Below are 19256 nucleotides of genomic sequence, written 5' to 3' on the forward strand. Positions count from 1 at the left end.
TTTAATTTTTTTAAATGAACAACCTCTATAGGTTCCCCACTGACTACATGAGGTCTACACTTCCTTTTTTTTTTTTTTTTTTAAGATTTTATTTATTAGAGACACAGAGAGAGAGAGAGGCAGAGACATAGGCAGAGGGAGAAGTAGGTTCCATGCAGGGAGCCTGATGTGGGACTCAATCCCGGGGTGTCAGGATCACGCCCTGGGCCTAAGGCAGGTGCTAAACCGCTGAGCCACCCAGGGATCCCCAAGGTCCACATTTCCAATTAGTGGTTGCACTTCACAATCTGACCATATCTCACCTCAGACCAAATCCTACTGTCCCCTTGAAATTACATTCATCCAGCACCGATCTTCTGTTCCTGGAACACACTAGGCCCTTTAAGATCTGGGTGCCATTGAACTTACTCTTTGCTTTGCCTAGAATGTCTGGAAAGGAAAACATTCTCTAAGCTTCCCTAACAGGCAAGCAGAGTTAGTTACTTTATGTTATATTCCTTTCTTTATACCTCTTATCAAACTTAACTTGCTCATAACCTTTTACATTTTCAGATAAATTGTTTATATATTGTAAAGATATAACATATTGTTTATATAAGTACATATGTTCTAAAGTTGATTAGTGTTTTTATTTATACATATATACATACACATATTCATACAGTAGTATATATACATACAGTAGTCCCCCGTATATAAATATATTAATATAATTAAATGTTAAATGCTGATGTTAACCTTGATCACTTCATTAAAGTAGCATTGATTAGGTTTCCCCACTGTAAGCTTCTCAGGAAGTTATCCCCTTTCCAAACTTCTTTGGTTTGTGAACTTTATAGTACGATGGTTAGAACTGATGTTAAATGCAACTGTATTAGCTGGGAAACCCAGAGAGGCTGGAAACTGGAAGGCCAGTTACAGTTAGTGCTGATAACAGTTCAAGTGAGAGATAACAACTGTCTGAACTTGCAGTGGCAGTGGCAGTGGAGAGGACTGGAGATACCCAAGCTTTTATGGGCAATGGGGTGGCTTACGGTAGCTTTAAAGGAAACAGACCAAAACCATAATGAGATACCACTTCATATTCAGTGGAATGACATAATCAAAAAGTCAGATTATATTAAGTGTTGGTGGGGATATGGAGAATTTAGAATCCTTAAACATTGCTGCTAGGAATGTAAAATGGTACCACCACTTAGGAAAGGTTTGGCAGTTCCTCAAAAATTTAAGCATATTTACCATTTAGTGCAGCAGTTCCACTAAATAGGTATATATCTAAGAGAAAAAACATGTACACACATAAACTTATACATACATGCTCATAATAGCATTATTCATTATATCCAAATGGTGGAAACCACTTGAATTTTCAAATGATGAATGGATAAAAAGTGGTATATTCATACAATGAAATAGTTGGCCATAAATAGGGATGAAGCATATAATAGATATAATAATGAACCTTGAAAACATGCTAAGTGAAAGAAGAGTCACAAAATATCACATGGAATTCCATTTCTTTGAAATGTCCAGAATAGGCAAATCTATAGACAGAAAGTAGATCAGTGGTTTCTTTGGGCTAGTGGGTGGTTGTGGTGGTGGAGGGATTGGGCATGATAGGAAAAAGGTACAGGGTTTCTTTTTGGGGTGATATGTTCTAAAATTGATTATAGTGTTGGTGTACAACTCTGTGAATATACCTAAAAGCCACTGAATTGTATAGTTGAAATAGGTGAATCATATGTGAATTGTATCTTGACAAAATTATTTACAAAGAACACACAGAAGGCTGCACACATTCAAACTACACTCATTGAAGCTAAAGTGCTGGTGGAATATCTAGGTGCAGATGTTGAGCAGCTCAGAAGTGAGGTCAGGACTGGAGATATGGCACCATAAATAGAAAGGATTCACTTAATGGAAAGCAAGATATCCTATTCATTTAGTCCAATTTACTAAGCATAGTAGTTCAAGGGAAGGTTTTAAGTAGGACACCTTATTTATTTTAAAGATTTATTTATTCATGAGGGACACACAGAGAGAGGCAAGAGACACAGGAAGAGGGAGAAGCAGGCTCCCTGCAAGGAGCCCAATGTGGGACTCGATCCCGGACCTCGGGGTCACACCCTGAGCCCAAGGCAGATACTCAACCAATGAGCCATCCAGGCGTCTGAAAGTAGGACATTTTAACAGAATTGTCAGAGGTTAACACAACTTAGGACACAACTTTCTCTGGCATTCAAGACAACACTGTTTTTGAGACTGGTTGATGTTCTTCTTAAACCTAAATTTCAACTGTAATGGTTTTCACTTCCTATGTTTTACTATAAGTGGCTAATGGCAAGGTTCCTTAAGTAATTTGTAGAATATTTTGGGATAAAAGTTGAAATTGAAGATATTATCAATTTCAAATTTTGTATACCCAACGTGGGACTTGAATTTACAACTCCAAGATTAAGAGTCACATGCTCTACCAAATGAACCAGCCAGGTGTCTGTAAAGTATTTTTGGTATAACTTACAATCTAAATGGATTTAGAATTTGTTTATCCAGGGCACCTGGGTGACGTATTGGGTTAAGTGTCCACCTTCGGCTCAGGTCATGATCCCAAGGTCCTGGGATCCAGCCCCATGTCAGGCTCCCTGCTCAGCAGGGAGTCTGCTTTTCTCTCTCCTTCTGCCTGCCACTCCTCCTATTTTTGGTCTATCAAACAAATAAATAAAATCTTAAAAAAAATTATTTTCTCAGTGAAGAGAATGAGTCAAGTCATAAAACTCGACTGGCCAAATGAGTCACGTTATTCTGCTTTACTCTCTATCCTACACTTGCCACATCCCTACCTGCTCACTCCTAATGTTACTTTGTGGTATGAAGTATAAAAAAACAGGAATTTCATACTGACAGTTGAAAGGAAGAAAAGAAAAATCAAATGATTTCATCAACTGTTTTAATGATCAGATATCCCTTATTTGGCATTAGTAAATTCAGTTTTAAAATGCTGAGAAAGAGGTACTGTGATGGTTAATATATCAACTTAACTGAGCTAAGGGAAGTCCAAATAGCCAGTAAAACATTATTTCCGAGTTGTGTCTGTGAGGGTATTTCCTGAAGAGATTAGTGTCTGAAATCAGTAGGCCTTTACCAAATAGGTGGGTATCATCCAGTATGTTGAAAGCCCAAATAGAACAAAAAGGTGGGGGAAGAACGAATTTGCTCTCTTCCAGATCTGGGATGTCCACTCCTTCAGTCCTCAGATATTGGAGCTCCTGGTTCTTGGGCCTTCAGACTCTAGGATTTACACCAGTGGCCTCCCAGTCTTCAGGTCTGGGTCTGCCAAGTTATATCAGCTCCCCTGATTCTTAGACCTTGGAACTCTAACTGTATTACCCCACCAGATTTCCTGGTTCTCCAGCTTACAGATGAGTGATGCTGGGGACTCCTTGGCTTCCACAACCATGTAAGCCAATTCCTATAACAAATCTTCTCATACACACACACACACTTAAGGTATTTATGGTTCTTTTGGTTCTGATTCTCTGGAGGATTCTAATATTGATACTCACAAATTAGAAAAGATGTAGAATTCTGTTTCCTCTTGTAATTCATTTTTTTTTTTTTTTAGAGTGTCAAGGAAGTAATTCACATAATGTAGTTTATGAAGTAGCAAGGAAATTCTTTACAGTCAGCCCGGGGTTTCATTTGGTAGGTCTAAGTTCTGACCTTACAGCTATGAAATTCCAAGTCTGTGTTTGAATACATAACTACATGACTAAAAGAATAAGAATGAAATTATCAACAGTATGTACCATTTCAGCTTTTATTAGTAAAACAGAAAACTAAATTCAAGGTGACTGCTTTGTTCTTGCATCTGATCTGACCATATTACTGGAGATGGGATTCTTTAGGAGGACTTAAGTTTCAATATACAGACAGGTTTCATCAAAAGTGGGATATTGCAGTACCTCATAAGGTTAGGTAAATGAAATAAAAAAGAGAACAAGTTAAATATTAAAAATCACAGAAATCTCCCTCAAATATCAGGGGTTTACTATGACAGTCTTCAATGTGCTCATCAAGATCAATCATATTGCACAACCCCCAAAGGAAAAAACTGAGGAAACTCATGGGTAATTTTCACAGCTTCATTGTAAAGGCCAAGATCTGAAAAAAACATTTTAGCAAACATTTAGCAAAGATGTAACATTTATTTTCTAAAAGATTTCTACCTATTTTTCTTTTCTTTACCTTTTAGAGATCAACTTATTATCACAATCTATCTTCTAAAATAGACAAGGATCAAATATTTATCTGTGGCTCTAAAAAATAAAAGACATGGGGTATAGGCAACTATTCATTTTGATATGCATTCTCCAGGCAGCTCTTGCCTGGTTTTAGGTGTTTTGCATTATTTGATGCTTTTGATACATATGTTAAAACAAACAAAAAACCATTAAATTTTTGTTTGCAATATGTTTTGAGTCTCCCTTCCCACAAAATAATCTTTACTGAGTTTCCTACATATACAAGCATTACTTAAAAGTGGGCAAAAATGTTCTCCCATTTTCCTCTGGGTTCAGAAGATTCCATAGAAATTGAAAGATGGGGACAGCCCGGGTGGCTCAGCGGTTTAGCGCTGCCTTCAGCCCAGGGTGTGGTCCTGGAGACCTGGGATCAAGTCCCACATTGGGCTCCCTGCATGGAGCCTGCTTCTCCCTGTGCCTGTGTCTTTACCTCTCTCTCTCTCTCTCTCTCTGTCTCATGAATAAATAAATTAAAACAAAACAAAAAAAAGAACTTGAAAGATGGATGATAGGACCGAGACTCAAGACCAAGACATCTCAAGCTAAAAATAAAATAGTTTTCCTCTTAATTACATGAAACTACTAAATACTAGAATGCTTTATTTACCGAAAGGATGGTTATCTTCTTTAAACTGGACATATGATGCACACATAATGGTTGCCTTGGCCGTTACTCTTCCAACTACTTCCACGATTCCAGAGATTTCTTCATCAAGCTAACACACAAAGAACAAATTGTCAACTTGGTGTTGTCACATTTTTGGTTGATAACTGGGAAAATTGTTACAATTTACTAATTTTTCATTTCATGTGACAAAAACATCTTAAAATTTATCAATGCAAAAACTGAACCGTAAGTTGTTAAAAATGTTTGAATACTTAATGTCAGCATGTCCAGTCCTATTACCTTTAGCAGTAGCTTCAGGTCCAAAGATCCAGTTAAGTGTTTAGTTGAAGACAAAATCACTTAAAGATAGTGAGAATGTCCACCATTTCTACAAGGAATAGTTTGTTTAAAAGAACCCATTGAAAGGAAACTTCTATTTTCTATCTCTGTATTCTGTATATGTTAATCAAGTAGCACATGGATTTGTCTTCATAAAAAAAAAAGAAAAAATTTTTGAGTACAATAAATGTAAAATCTTAGAACAAGTGATAACTGAAGGTACATGTAAACAAAAATAAAAAATACAATTTTAAAAATGTAAAATTCTTGAGGAAGGATAAAAAGATTTAAACAAAAGATTTTTTTAAAGATTTTATTTATTTATTCATGAGAGACACACAGAGAGAGAGAGGCAGAGACACAGGCAGAGGGAGAAGCAGGCTCCATGCAGGGAGCCCAATGTGGGACTCGATCCCAGGTCTCCAGGATCATGCCCTGGGCCGAAGGCAGGCGCCAAACCAGTGAGCCACCCAGGGATCCCACAAAAGATTCTTTTAATGTGATTTTGTGGTCTTTCATAGGAATAGGAATTATCACCCAGTTAAGGGATGTATTAAAAAATCATGGAGCCCAAAGAATTACTGGTTAGAAATGTAAAGGGATATAAAATGTAAGAAGAGGAGCTAAGTTTAATTTTAGAGCAGAGAAGTTTTATAAGCTGGTCCTTTATCCATCTACTCCAAGAATCAGAAATATCAACAAGATACAGAATAAACTACAAGATACATAGAATTAATACTTAAACATACGGGCTCCATCAACTCAATGGTTCCATTTTTTCCTTCTCCATCAGAAAGAATAAACATTTTTCCAGTGGGATGAATCTAAAAGAGAAACACAGTATTAAAAAAAACCAACCACATAAAACAAACTTTAAAAATCTCATTAAAATAAAAATATTAAAAGTTTGACAGAAGATAAGCAAATTGTCCCAAACATATTTAGTCAATGCATACAAATCAACTGTTTTTGAACAAAACCTGGGGCCCCTGGATGGCTCAGTGGTTGAGCCTCTGCCTTTGGCTCAGGTCCTGATCCTAGGGTCCTGGGATGGAGTCCCCCAGCAGGCTTCTCACAGGGAGCTGCTTCTCCTTCTGCCTGTGTCTCTGGCTCTTTCTTTGTGTCTCTCATGAATGAATGAATGAATGAATGAATGAATGAATAAATAAATAAATAAATCTGGCAACCCTGTGCTAACAACAAATTAAAGGGGATCCATCCTAACGGTGGGATCTTCCAGTATTCATGAGTTAAACAGTATGTATTACACCACAGGGTGTGTTTTAAAAATTACACCTGCAGGGGGTGGGGTGGGGGTGGTTCCTGCTTGGTTAGGTCCTAGAGCCTGGCAGTATTAACGTCAGGGTGGTGAGTTTGAGCTCTACCTTGAGGGTAAAGATTACTTAAAAAAAAAAAAATTAAGCATGATGAAGTAAAGAGAACTGGTTGTCAGAAGACTTGGGTTCTACTACAGATAGTTGTAAAGAGTGCGGTCAGATCTGGTTTGAAGCTGTGGCCTTAAGCAATTAACCATACACTACTCCTACCCAGTTTCCCCTACCTGCGGGGTCGAGCAACACCTATTTCAGGATCAAGGCTGGAATGAGCTGCTAAGAGTTTACCCTAGATCCCCCCCGCCCCGCCCCCCCCTCCCCCCCAAGCTTTCTCGGTTCACGGGTTCCCAAGCTTTGGGCCTGCCGGTCATCAGTCGGGTGAAGGTGCTGCACTCTAACACCGGCATAAGCAAACAGACTGCTGTGGGGTCTGGAAGGGACGATCGAAGAAAGTTCATGGCGAAGGGACTTGAACGAGAAAACGAAGTTTGAGGAAAGACAGAACTGCATGACGAGCAGAGCAGTTGAAACGTCTGGCTATCTAAGACACGGAGAGTCAGGTCTCTAGTTTTCTTCTCGTTATCTACAAAACAGGGGCCAGAGTGGAGGGCGCTAGGATTAGAACGCAGCGCTTTCGAAAACGTCACGACGCCGCGCCATAAAACTGGCGCCAAAATGGGGCTGCAGTGCCTAAAAAGAGCGCAAAAAGTCCCCTTGCGTCAAACGAAGCACCTAGGAGCGCAGCGATGCTCCACGGCCCGTCCTCCTGCACCCTCCCTTGCCACCCTCAGGCTGCCGCCCCGGCGGCCACGGGGCCCCCCTCGTCCCCCCGGTGCAAAGCAGGGAGCCCAGGGCAGCGACGGCGCGCACCTTTTCCAGCCTCCCCACGAAGCAGACCGGCTTGTCGATGAACTGAGCTAGCATGCTGGCATTGATGCGCGACTTGGGCAACTCCAGGATGTCCACCATGGCTGCGGCGCGAGCCCCGCGGCCGGCAGGAAACCGACGACCCAAGCGGCGCGCCCTGCGGCGACCAGGGGGCGCAGGACGCCGGCGCCAATCGGCGGGGGCCGGCACTCTCCCTCCACCAATCAAAGGCGCGGAAATTGCGATCGCGATCGCGCAGCCCCCGGAGCGGCCCCGGCAGGGAGGGCCGCTTCCGGAAGTGGGGATCGGCTGCCTAGCGACGCGCGGCGTCCCGGAAGTTGCCCGGGTCCTCCGCGGACTGGGCCGCGGAGGCGGGGCTTGGACGGGGCGGGTCGGCGGCTGCCGCCCGGCGAGATCCCGGAAGCAGGCTGTTGGGCTCCGGTGCGGTGGCGGCGGGGGACTGCGGCGCAGCCTCAGGTAGCTCTTCTCGCGGGACGCGCCGCAACCGCGCTGTTTCCCTTGCTCCCCGTCCGTCGACGGATGCGGAAGAGAGAGGCGGGACTCGGGTCCTGCCCTGCCGCGGCTTCTCGGTGCTGCGCACCGGCTCTTCGCGGTTCCCCGCCTCCCTCCCCGCTTCCCGGGTCTGCGTGGGGAGCGCGGGGTTCGTGCTGCAGTCGAGGGATCGGGCGTGTTTTGACACCGGCCCCTCCTGGGGACGGCAGGCGGGGTCGCCGGTGACCCGTCACTGCCTCTGTCGGGCTCCTGCCGCTCACCGGCAGAGGGTCTGTGACTTCACGGCTCAAGCTGCGTCACTTGCCCGTCTGTCCCTCACCTGTTAGCAGAAGGGCTCACCTGATTATTTCTACGACCCTTTCTAGCCCTGACAGCCTGGCCGCCCTAAGGACGTGAGACCTCCTCCGAGTTAGCAACAAGCTAGCTTTTGGGAATGCGTTGTGGTTGGGGGCGGGGGGCGGGGGGAGGATCACCGAGCTGGGAGAGGAGACGAATTTAAAGAATTGTTAGGTCCTGGACCGGTGAGCTCCTCCTTGAGATATGATTTCCCTATCAAAAAACGAAGGGGTTAGATAGCAAGATCGTTTTTGCAAAATCCCTGCGAAGTTTTTGCCCATGTGGTTCACGGACCCGTCCTAACTTCCCGGTGATGTTCCCCCCGTTGCTCCTCGCGCCCCAGGACTTGGAGGCCGGGAAGGTCACCTGTTTCAGGGACATTCGGGAGGAGGGGGGATTCTTGAATCTGTCGCTGGTTCATGTTTTTGTTTTTGTTTTTGTTTTGTAGGTTTGGGGACTTTTTTGCTGGGATTGGTACCGCCTTGCCAGGAATTTTCTAGAATGAACGCTCATTAAAAAATGGGGGGAAACCAACAACTTTTCATTTGGAAAATGAGTGTGGATTTTCCTAAATCCTCCAGGTTGTCACTATTCAAATTTAGGTACTAGACGGAGTCTCCCAGGATTCTCCCAATTTTGTCTCATAGTTGCCTTAAGCAAAGACTATTCTTTTAGAGACTTCATGCTGCAATTTAAGATAGAGATCTAAGCACCTTAATTAAATGATAGGCTCCCTCGGTGTTTATTTAGCTGAATATGTTTGTCTTTTAATTCCATGGTCACTAAAACAGATTTAAAGGATTCCGTTAGTACGGTGCATGTTGTTTGTTGCATTGCAAGAATGGTTGTATTTTGTACAAATCAATCGAGTCTGCATTTTTTTGAGCAAAGCCTTGACGTCTTTTGCACTTCGGAGTTGCTTTGGAAAACAAATTGATGTTCATTATATACCATAGATAGAGGGTACCCATGAATATCTTTAATAGCAGCCCTTAACCTGTCAGATGCTAATGTCATTATTTTATTATACTTAAAAGGTCACTTTTACATACCAGTGGCCTTTTCTTAAAATTAAAAAAACAAAGATGAAGACTTAGAAGATAATTTTAAACATCGTTTTTTGGATATTTTTTGAGTATTTTTTATATTGTTTTTTTTTTAATTTATTTATTTATTCATGGAGACAGAGGTGGGCGAGTGGAGAGGGGCAGAGACACAGGCAGAGAGAAGAGCAGGCTCCATGCAGGGGGCCGGACATGGGACTCGAATCCGGGACTCCAGGATCGCGCCCCGGGCTGAAGGCGGCGCTAAACCGCTGAGCCACCAGGGCTGCCCATGAGTAATTTAAAATGTATTATGCAATACGTAATGCACATAGACGAGTATATTATGTATCCTTTGCAGAGAAATTAGATGAACTCACATGGATCCCTCATTCATCTTAAGAAATGTAACTTACGGGCAGCCCTAGTGGCTCAGCGGTTTAGCGCCGCCTTCAGCCCAGGGTGGGATCCTGGAGACCCGGGATCGAGTCCCACATCGGGCTCCCTGCATGGAGCCTGCTTCTCCCTCTGCCTGTGTCTCTGCCTCTCTCTCTCTCTATGTCTCTCAAGCATAAACAAAATCTTAAAAAAAAAAAAAAAAAAAGAAATGTAACTTAGCCAGTTAGTAGTTTGCACTTCTTCAGTTAAATCCTCCTCTAGAGGAACCACAAATAAACACTATCTTGACTTTTTTGTTAAGCACCCTAGGCTTTTCTATATAGTTTTATCACACATCTCCGTATTCTTAAATGGTACGTTTCATTTTGCTGGGTTTGACCTTTATATAAATGGAATCATACCATATATATCCTCTGACTTGTTTCTTTTGTTTGTTTTGAGATTAATCCATGTTGGCATATGTGGGTAGAGTTCATTCTTTTCATTCAGCTATTTTACTCTGTTATTGGCTGACATTTTGCTTGTTTACAGTTCTTTTCTGTTGCTGTGAATGTTCTTGTACCTATTAGTTGGAGCAGTTGTGCAAAGGTATATTAGTAGAATTGCTGGAAGATAGGGTGTGCATCTTCAGCTATACTAGTAAAATACAGTTAACCTTTGAACAACAGGTTTGAACTGCATGGGTCTACTTCTATGCAAATTTCTTCAATAAATATAGTACAGTACTGTAGATATATTTTCTCATGATTTTCTTTTTTATTTTATTTTTTTAATTTTTATTTATTTATGATAGGCACACAGTGAGAGAGAGAGAGAGAGAGAGGCAGAGACACAGGCAGAGGGAGAAGCAGGCTCCATGCACCGGGAGCCTGACGTGGGATTCGATCCCGGGTCTCCAGGATCGTGCCCTGGGCCAAAGGCAGGCGCCAAACCGCTGTGCCACCCAGGGATCCCATCATGATTTTCTTAATATTTTTCTTGGCTTACATATTGTAAGAATACAGCATATAATATGTATAACATACAAAGTATACATTAATCAATTGTTTATGGCTTCTGGTAAGGCTTCCTTTTAATAGATTATTAGTTAAGTTTTGGGGAGAGTCCAGAATTATATGCAGATTTTCAACCGTAGGGGTGGATGGGATGCATATACCAACCACCCGTTGTTCAAGGTCAACTGTACTGTGCTAGAAATAGTTGTACCAATGTATTCTTTTATCAGAAGTATAGGAGAATTTCAGTTGATCCATATTTTTGGCAACTCTTAAAAGTTTTTTACCCCTGATCTGATGGATGTAAAGTGGTTTCATATTGTGGTCTTAATTTGCTTTCCCTGATTACTAAAAGATTGAACAGGGGCACCTGGGTGGCTCAGTGGTTGACCATCTGGCTTGGGCTCAGGTCATGATCCTAGAGCCCTGGGATCAAGTCCCACATTGGGCTCCTGGCAGGGAGCCTACTTTTCCCTCTGCCTGTGTCTCTGCCTCTCTTTCTGTGTGTCTCATGAATAAAGAAATAAAACCTTAAAAAAAAATTGAACAACTTTTCAAATATTTAATGGCTAGTTGTGTTTGTCATTTTGTTGTTATTGGGGTTTTTTTCTGTCTTTTTTCCTTTCTTTCATTGGAAAGAGTTCTTTTAATATAGTTAAAATGCGGGATCCCTGAGTGGCGCAGTGGTTTGGCGCCTGCCTTTGGCCCAGGGCGCGATCCTAGAGACTCGGGATCGAGTCCCACGTCGGGCTCCCTGCATGGAGCCTGCTTCTTCCTCTGCCTGTGTCTCTGCCTCTCTCTCTCTCTCTGTGACTATCATGAATAAATAAATAAAATCTTAAAAAAAATATATAGTTAAAATGCTTTTCCCTTTTGTTTAATATAGTTGAAAAAGTCCATTAAAAAAATCTAAGAATAGGAACGCCTGGGTGGCTCAGCGGTTGAATGCCTGCCTTCGGCTCAGGCCGTGATCCTGGAGTCCCAGGATCAAGTCCCACATCAGGCTCCCTGCATGGAGCCTGCTTCTCCCTCTGCTTGTGTCTCTGCCTCTTTCTCTGTGTCATTCTCATGAATAAATAAATAAAATCTTTAAAAAAATTAGGAATGTTTTCATATTAAATGCATTATATATATTTATTTATTATTATTCTTTAAATATTTTATTTATTGATGAGAGACACAGAGAGAAAGAGAAAGACACAGAAAGACGTAGGCAGAGAGGGAGAAGCAGGCTCCATGCTGGAAGCCCGATGTGGGACTCGATCCTGGGACCTCGGGATCACAACCTGAGCCAAAGGCAGACGCCCAACCACTGAGCCACCCAGGCTTCCCGACATTATATATTTAAAACTGTAGTTTTGCCTTTCCTTTTTAAAAAATACTCCATCATTTAGAATTGCATTTTTGTGCATGTTGTCAGGTAGGTATCCAATTTCTTTTGTTTTTTTCATTTCCGTTGTCCCAGCATTATTTATTGATTACATCACCATTTGCAACCAACCTTTGGCATCACCTAAGTTTTCATCTCTGTGTGTGCTCCTCGGCTCCAGTTCTTTTCCATCGGTCTATTTGTCCCTGCACCAGGACCAGTCTCTTCAGTACTGTAGTCTTATGATCATTTTTGATGTCTGGGGGGCAAATTTTTTGTCTTGCTGTGTTCTTCAGGAGTGACTTTGTTATTCTTGCTTCTTTGTGACTCTATAAATTTAGCTTATTGAGGTCAACGAAAAACCATGTTGAGATTTGATCATAGTTGCATCAAATCTTTGGATTGATTTCAGAAGTAACATCTTAACAACCACTCTTACTCTTTTTGACCTAATTAACATCCTTCCAAAAAATTTCATAATTTTCTATACAAAATTTTTGACTTTTAGATTAGATTTATTCCTAGCTACCTTGCTGTTGTTGCTAATATAAATGGTGTGTGTGTGTGTGTGTATATATATATATATATTTTTTTTTTTTTTTAAGGTAAAGATTTTAACTGATTGTTGCAGGTACACAGAAGTGCATTTGACCTTTGACCTTTCTGGCCATTCTGCTAAATTTTTATTTCTAGTAATATACTATAGGATTCTTTTAGGTTTTCTAGTCATATGTGAATAATTATAGATTTATTTCTTAACCACTCTTGCATAGTTTATTATTATTATTTTGCCTTTACCCACTTTAGAGCTTCCAGTACCATTTACATAGAAGTAGTGTTTCAGGTAAGATGGTGCTTGACTGTATAAGTCAAAATATCTTAAATACACAAAGTCTTAGTTTCACATGTTAAAAAAGTCCAGAGGCATGCAACTCAGCATACAGCTGTGTGTGGTAATGCCTCTAAGACATCAAGGACCCAGGTTCCTTTTGTCTTTCTTGTCTATGATTCTCAATATCTGGCTCCATCCTTAAGCTCACTTCATAGGCCAGGAGAGGTGCTGAGCACCAGCCATCTTGTCTCCTTTCCAGGCAGTGGAAAAGTGGGCAGGCAAAAGGGACACATCTCCCTTTAAGGAGCCTTTCTGAAAGTTCCTCACAACTTGAAGTTCTACTTATTAGGTTAAAGACTTTCCCTTCTATTCCTGCTTTGATAAGAGTTTTAATTGAGTGGCTGTGGATGTTTGATCAGAGCTATTTTTTTTCCATAATTGAGATGATTGAAATGAATATATTTTCCAGTATTAACCCACTCTTGCATTCCCAGAAGAAACACAAGTTGGTTATATTTTCATTTATTATGTATTTCTGGATTTGGCTTGCTATTGTTTTGTTCAGGATTTTTGTATCCATATACATGAGTGAGTAATTTTTCTTTATTGTATAGTCCTTGTATTAGTAAGGATATACAAGGATATACAAGGATATACACACCCTCATGAAATGAGTTGTGGAGTTTCCTGTATTCTCCAGGATTTTTTGTGAAGCTGGAATTATCTGTTCATTGACTGTTAGAATTCATGTTTAAAACATTCTGGGGGACAGCCTGGGTGGCTTAGTGGTTTAACACTGCCTTCAGCCCAGGGTATAATCCTGGAGACCCAGGATGGAGTCCCATTTCGGGCTCCCTGCATGGAGTCTGCTTCTCCCTCTGCCTGTGTCTCTGTCTGTCTCTCTCTCTCTCTGTGTCTCTCATGAATAAATAAATAAAATCTTAAAAAAAATAAAAAATTAAAAAATAAAACATTCTGGGTCTCTACCTATTGCTTTAGGCATATCCCACAAGTTTTCGTCCTATCAAGTTCTAAATATTTTCGAGTTTCCATCATATTTCTTTTTTTGACTCATGGGTTTTTATTTCCAAATGTAGAGGTTTTATTTATTAAATTTTATTGTGTTCTTAATTTTTAACATAATTGCGTTATAATCAAATGAAGTGTTCTGATACTAGTGCTTTAAACTTATATGAGATTTGCTTTAAGGCTTATCAAGCACATGTTTTGTAAATGTTTCACATATGCTTAAAAAATGGTATTTTCCAGTTGTTGGATCAAGCTTGTTAATTGCAGTATTCTTTTTTTTTTTTTAATTTTATTTATTTATAGAGACACACAGAGAGAGAGGCAGAGACACAGGCAGAGGGAGAAGCAGGCTCCATGCAGGGAGCCCGAGGTGGTACTCGATCCCGGGTCTCCAGGATCACACCCTGGGCTGCAGGCAGCGCTAAACCACTGCGCCACTGGGGCTGCCCAGTTAATTGCAGTATTCAACTATTTCATCTACCTTTTGTCTAGCTAATGTTTCAAAAATTGAGATTATTGTATTAAAAGTATCTTACAGGGGATCCCTAGGTGGCTCAGTGGTTTGGCGCCTGCCTTTGGCTCAGGGTGCAATCCCGGGATTGAGTCCCACGTCCGGCTCCTGGCATGGAGCCTGCTTCTCCCTCTGCCTGTGTCTCTGCCTCTCTCTGTCTCTCTATCATGAATAAATAAAATATTTAAAAAAATAAATAAAAGTATCTTACAGATAGTAGCAGTGGCAGTTTCTCCTTGATTCTGATGATTTAAAAAAATTTTTTTTATTGGAGTTCAATTTGCCAACATATAGCACCCAGTGCTCATCCTGCCAAGTGCCCCCCTCAGTGCCCATCACCCAGTCACCCCAACCCCCTGCCTACTTGCCCTTCCACTACCCCTTGTTCATTTCCCAGAGTTAGGTGTCTCTCATGTTTTGTCACCCTCACTGATATTTTCACTCATTTTCTCCCCTTTCCCTTTATTCCCTTTCACTAATTTTTATATTCCCCGAGTGAATGAGACCATATAATGTTTGTCCTTTTCCGATTGACTTATTTCACTCAGCATAATACCCTCCAGGTCCCCCCATGTCGATGCAAATAGTGGGTATTTGTCGTTTCTAATGGCTGAGGAATATTCCATTGTATACATAGACCACATCTTCTTGATCCATTCATCTTTCGATGGACACCGAGGCTCCTTCCACAGTTTGGCTACTGTGGACATTGCTGCTAGAAACATCGGGGTGCAGGTGTCCCGGCGTTTCACTGCATCTGAATCTTTGGGGTAAATCCCCAGCAGCAATTGCTGGGTCGTAGGGCAGGTCTATTTTTAACTGTTTGAGGAACCTCCACACAGTTTTCCAGAGTGGCTGCACCAGTTCACATTCCCACCAACAGAGCAAGAGGGTTCCCTTTTCTCCGCATCCTCTCCAACATTTGTGGTTTCCTGCCTTGTTAATTTTCCCCATTCTCACTGGTGTGAGGTGGTATCTCATTGTGGTTTGGATTTGTATTTCCCTGATGGCAAGTGATGCAGAGCATTTTCTCATGTGCATGTTGGCCATGTCTATGTCTTCCTCTGTGAGATTTCTCTTCATGTCTTTTGCCCATTTCATGATTGGATTGTTTGTTTCTTTGCTGTTGAGTTTAATCAGTTCTTTGTAGATCTTGGAAACTAGCCCCTTATCTGATACGTCATTTGCAAATATCTTCTCCCATCCTGTAGGTTGTCTTTGAGTTTTGTTGACTGTTTCTTTTGCTGTGCAGAAGCTTCAATAATTCATTTTGCTTTTGTTTCTCTTGCCTTATTCTGACGATTTGTATAATCTATTTTTGAAGATTCATTATTCGACACATACAAGGTACGGATTTTGAAGTAAAATGATGAGATGAAGTAACGACTATCTCAAAGCATGCTTTTCAGCTTGACTTTAATTTTGTCAGCTACTTCTATAGACACAGCTTTTGGTTAGAATTTGTATCTTTTTTTCCATCCTGTGCTTCACCAGGGGGAGACAGGGTGTGGATGCTCATTTCTTTCTCTCTCCTGTGGCCTATCAGAAAGCTGACTTGGCAGGTCTCAGCTTTAGGGAAGAATAGGCTGATAGCAGCCTGTGTGGCCCAGTGGTTCCCTTCCCTTAACAAGGCACTGCCTTCACTAGGAGGTGTCCATTGTGACAGAAGTGCCCAAAGGTGTGGGGCTGGATTCCTTTCTGTGGCAACACTGGTGTTTGGCAGATCACGAGTGCATTGCCACTTTTCTGTTATATTTTCTCGTGTAAAATATTCATACTGTATAGGGTGCTTGTATTTGGGTGTGTGTTGACCTGATAACTTTCAACTTTTCTATGTCCTCCTGTTTTAGATGTGTCCCTTGTAAACAGTGCATATAGCTGGAGGTTTAGTTTTTCTTTTGTCTATTTACATTGATTGTGGCTACTAATATTTTTAGATTTGTTTCTATAATCATTTTGTGCATCTTGTGTGTTCTTCTTTTCCTGTTGTCTGTTTTTTCTTGTCCTTTGCTTTCTTTTGACTTGCCTTTTTAATTTTTTTCCTTAATTCCATTTTATTCCTTTGTATTCGTTCAAATGTTGTGTATTGCTTTTACGTTTTTTATGGTCATCTTTTAATATGTCTATTAAAGTCTTAAGTTACTTTACTTTGTGTCAAGCAAAGAACCTATATCTCCATTTACCTTTTTCCCTATTTAAAAAAAAAAATGTGTGTATTTATTTTAAGGGAGAGAATGAGAGCAGGGAGAGGAGCAGAGAGAGAGGGAGAGAAAAACCCAAGCAGTCTCTGTGCTGAGGGTGGAGCTCCACTTGGGGCTTGACCTCATGACCCCAAGATCATGACCTGAAGCAAAATCAAGAGTCAGATGCTTCAACTGACTGAGCCACCCAAGCACCCCTTCCTATTTTTTAAAAAAGATTTATTTATTTATTCATGAGAGACAGAGAGGTAGAGACACAGGCAGAGGGAGAAGCAGGCTCCCCACAAAGAGCCCAATATAAGACTCGATCCTGGACCCTGGGATCACTCCCTGAGCTGAAGGCAGACGCTCAACTGCTGAGCCACCCAGGTGTCTCACCCCTTCCTATTTTTATGCTGCTGTCTAGAGTTTTAGTTCTGTCTTGATTTCTTATAACTCCACAAACTTGGCATCATTATTGCTTTATGCAGTTGCTGTTACTTGGAATTATTCACATATTTATCACTTATAACTTCGTTTTACATTTTACCCTTTTTTTCTGGTATTATTTCTCTTCTTTTTGAATCTTTGGTAATAAACTTTATTGGTCCCGTTTTTCTGAATATGTTTATTTTATCATTGTTCTCAAAAGATAAGTTTGCCTCTTCTTTCTGTGGAATAGAGTTCTAAGCAAACAGTTACTTTCTTTCAAAACTACTTTTGTGTTGTTTTACCCTTCTAATAGTTTTCCTTAGAACTGTGACTATGTTGTAAGCTGTCATGTCTCTTTATCTGCTTGATCCTCAGTTTGTCTTTGGCGTGATCCTTAGTTTGTTTTTGGTGTTCTGCAATTTTACTGTGTAATGTATCCTGATATGGGTTTCTCTCATTTAGTTTGCTGGCTGATATATTGTGCTTCAGGAATCTGATAATTTTTGTCTTTATCAGTACTGGGATGTTTTTAACCATCATTGCTTTGAACATTGCCTCTCTCCTATAATCTAGATCCTTCTGGAACTCAGAAGTAAGAAGAATGTTCTCATGTGCTGTTGACCTCTGTTTTAGGATTCATTGGTTTTGATTCTTTGTGTTGAATTCTGGATAATATCTTTCATATCTTCCAGTTTACTAATTCCTTATGCAGTTGTGAGTCATTTGCTCTATCTAAATGCCCTAATTTATTTATTTATTTATTTATTTATTTATTTATTTATTTAATTTATTTATTTCTCTTTTCTTTTCTTTCTTTTCTTTTCTTCTTTCTTTCTTTCTTTCTTTCTTTCTTTCTTTCTTTCTTTCTTTCTTTCTTTCTTTCTTTCTTTCTTTCCTGTTTGGTTCTTATTGATATTCTTTTGTCATTGTTTCAGGTTTCCTTTTATTTCTTCAAATATTACAGAATATATGATAAATCTGTTTATAATTTAGTTTTGCTACCCAAGGTCTTTATGGGTCTCATTCTGTAGGGTTTTGGATTCTGTTGACTTTTCCTTGCTGTGACTTGTTTCTTCATTTGTATTGTAATTTTTGATTATGAGCTCATGTTTCTTGGAAGTTTTTGGTGAATTCTTTGAGATTTAGTTTGAGAGTTTGTTTCTTCACAGATTTGTGTTTCCTACTTCTCTAGGTGTTTGGGCCCCAGAGGTTGTCCTTGTCCCTGTGGAGCATGGGTCATTAAAACCCAGACTTTTGCCATCAGAAAACAGCAGTGGCCACTGGGTAAACAGTAGCTTTAGGACTTGCATATACTCCTGTGGATTTGTAGGTTTATATCCTTTCTGGCTTGTATAGGATTTCTTTAGTCTTTTGTTGGCTTGGGCATACATTAAAAAAAGGCATATTTATATTTAAGACATTACCACAAATACTCTTCATCCTTTCACACAATCAACAAATATAAGCTGGTTTAGAATGTGCATTCATTAGATAGGATTTCAAAAGATATAAAATGTGTCAGGAAGCATAGTAATGAATTCTGGGTCAGTTGGACTTCTTGGTCCCTTTGATTGTGTGATTCATGGAAATTTGAGTCAGACTTTGACATATGGTTGACAGAGCTATTGCCAGTTTTTATCTTATGTTTCTTTTTGTGCATTTTGATGAAAACAGGAAGGAGGTAAAACAGCCAGCTTTCTTGTTTTCTCAGAAGTCTGAAACAAGTCTTAAGACGGATAGTACTTTATGACTAGACTATTAGCAACTTGTTAGGCACTTACAGTGTTAGTGCCAGTTTTACACAGGACTCAGCACCATGCTTTGTACCCACTGGCATGGGAGAGGTGATAGAGAAGCAGGTCAAGATGCAGCATCTAGACTGGGTACTTCTTCTTTTGGAGAAAGTGCCTTGTCTTTTTTTCTCCTCTAGGGTTTAGCACCATGCCTGGCTGGTATTTGGCCTTCAGAACATCTTGGTTGAATGAATTAAAAAGTGAGCAGTTGAAGAAGCAACTGAATTTTAGCAATTTATTTATTTATTTATTTTTTTAAGTAGGCTCCAGGTCCATCATGTGGCTTGAACTCATGATGCTAAGATCGAGAGTCATATGCTCTATGGATGGAGCCAGCCAGGCACCCCATAACAGTTTGCTTTTATTTAGAGATGAA

The 19256-nt window shown here is 40.6% G+C and overlaps 2 protein-coding genes across 34 annotated transcripts in view; one reads left to right on the plus strand and one right to left on the minus strand.

The window, feature by feature from the left end:
* Positions 1–3803: 3803 nt before the first annotated feature.
* Positions 3804–7588, minus strand: RPA3 (replication protein A3). The gene is made up of 4 exons (XM_025471256.3): positions 7452–7588; positions 5997–6071; positions 4909–5017; positions 3804–4161 (listed from the first exon to the last, which is right to left on the minus strand). The coding sequence occupies exons 1-4, from the start codon at positions 7548–7550 to the stop codon at positions 4079–4081; spliced, it is 366 nt and encodes a 121-aa protein (XP_025327041.1). The 5' UTR covers positions 7551–7588; the 3' UTR covers positions 3804–4078.
* Positions 7504–19256, plus strand: part of UMAD1 (UBAP1-MVB12-associated (UMA) domain containing 1) — a 360265-nt gene continuing 348512 nt past the window's right edge. For 25 of the 33 annotated variants that reach the window (XR_007402017.1, XR_007402013.1, XR_007402016.1 and 22 more), the window contains exon 1: positions 7504–7925. Coding sequence is in view for 11 of the 33 variants with exons in the window: in XM_049093626.1 (XP_048949583.1) it covers positions 7504–7925 (422 nt within the window). In the remaining 22 variants the exon portion in view is untranslated. Of the gene's footprint in view, positions 7926–8045; positions 8370–8745; positions 8900–19256 lie in introns of those variants that run through there. The other 8 variants (XM_025471251.3, XM_035698531.2, XM_025471249.3 and 5 more) reach the window with 6 other exon arrangements.

This window comes from Canis lupus, chromosome 14 (genome assembly GCF_003254725.2).
Source record: "Canis lupus dingo isolate Sandy chromosome 14, ASM325472v2, whole genome shotgun sequence".
NCBI lineage: Eukaryota > Metazoa > Chordata > Mammalia > Carnivora > Canidae > Canis > Canis lupus.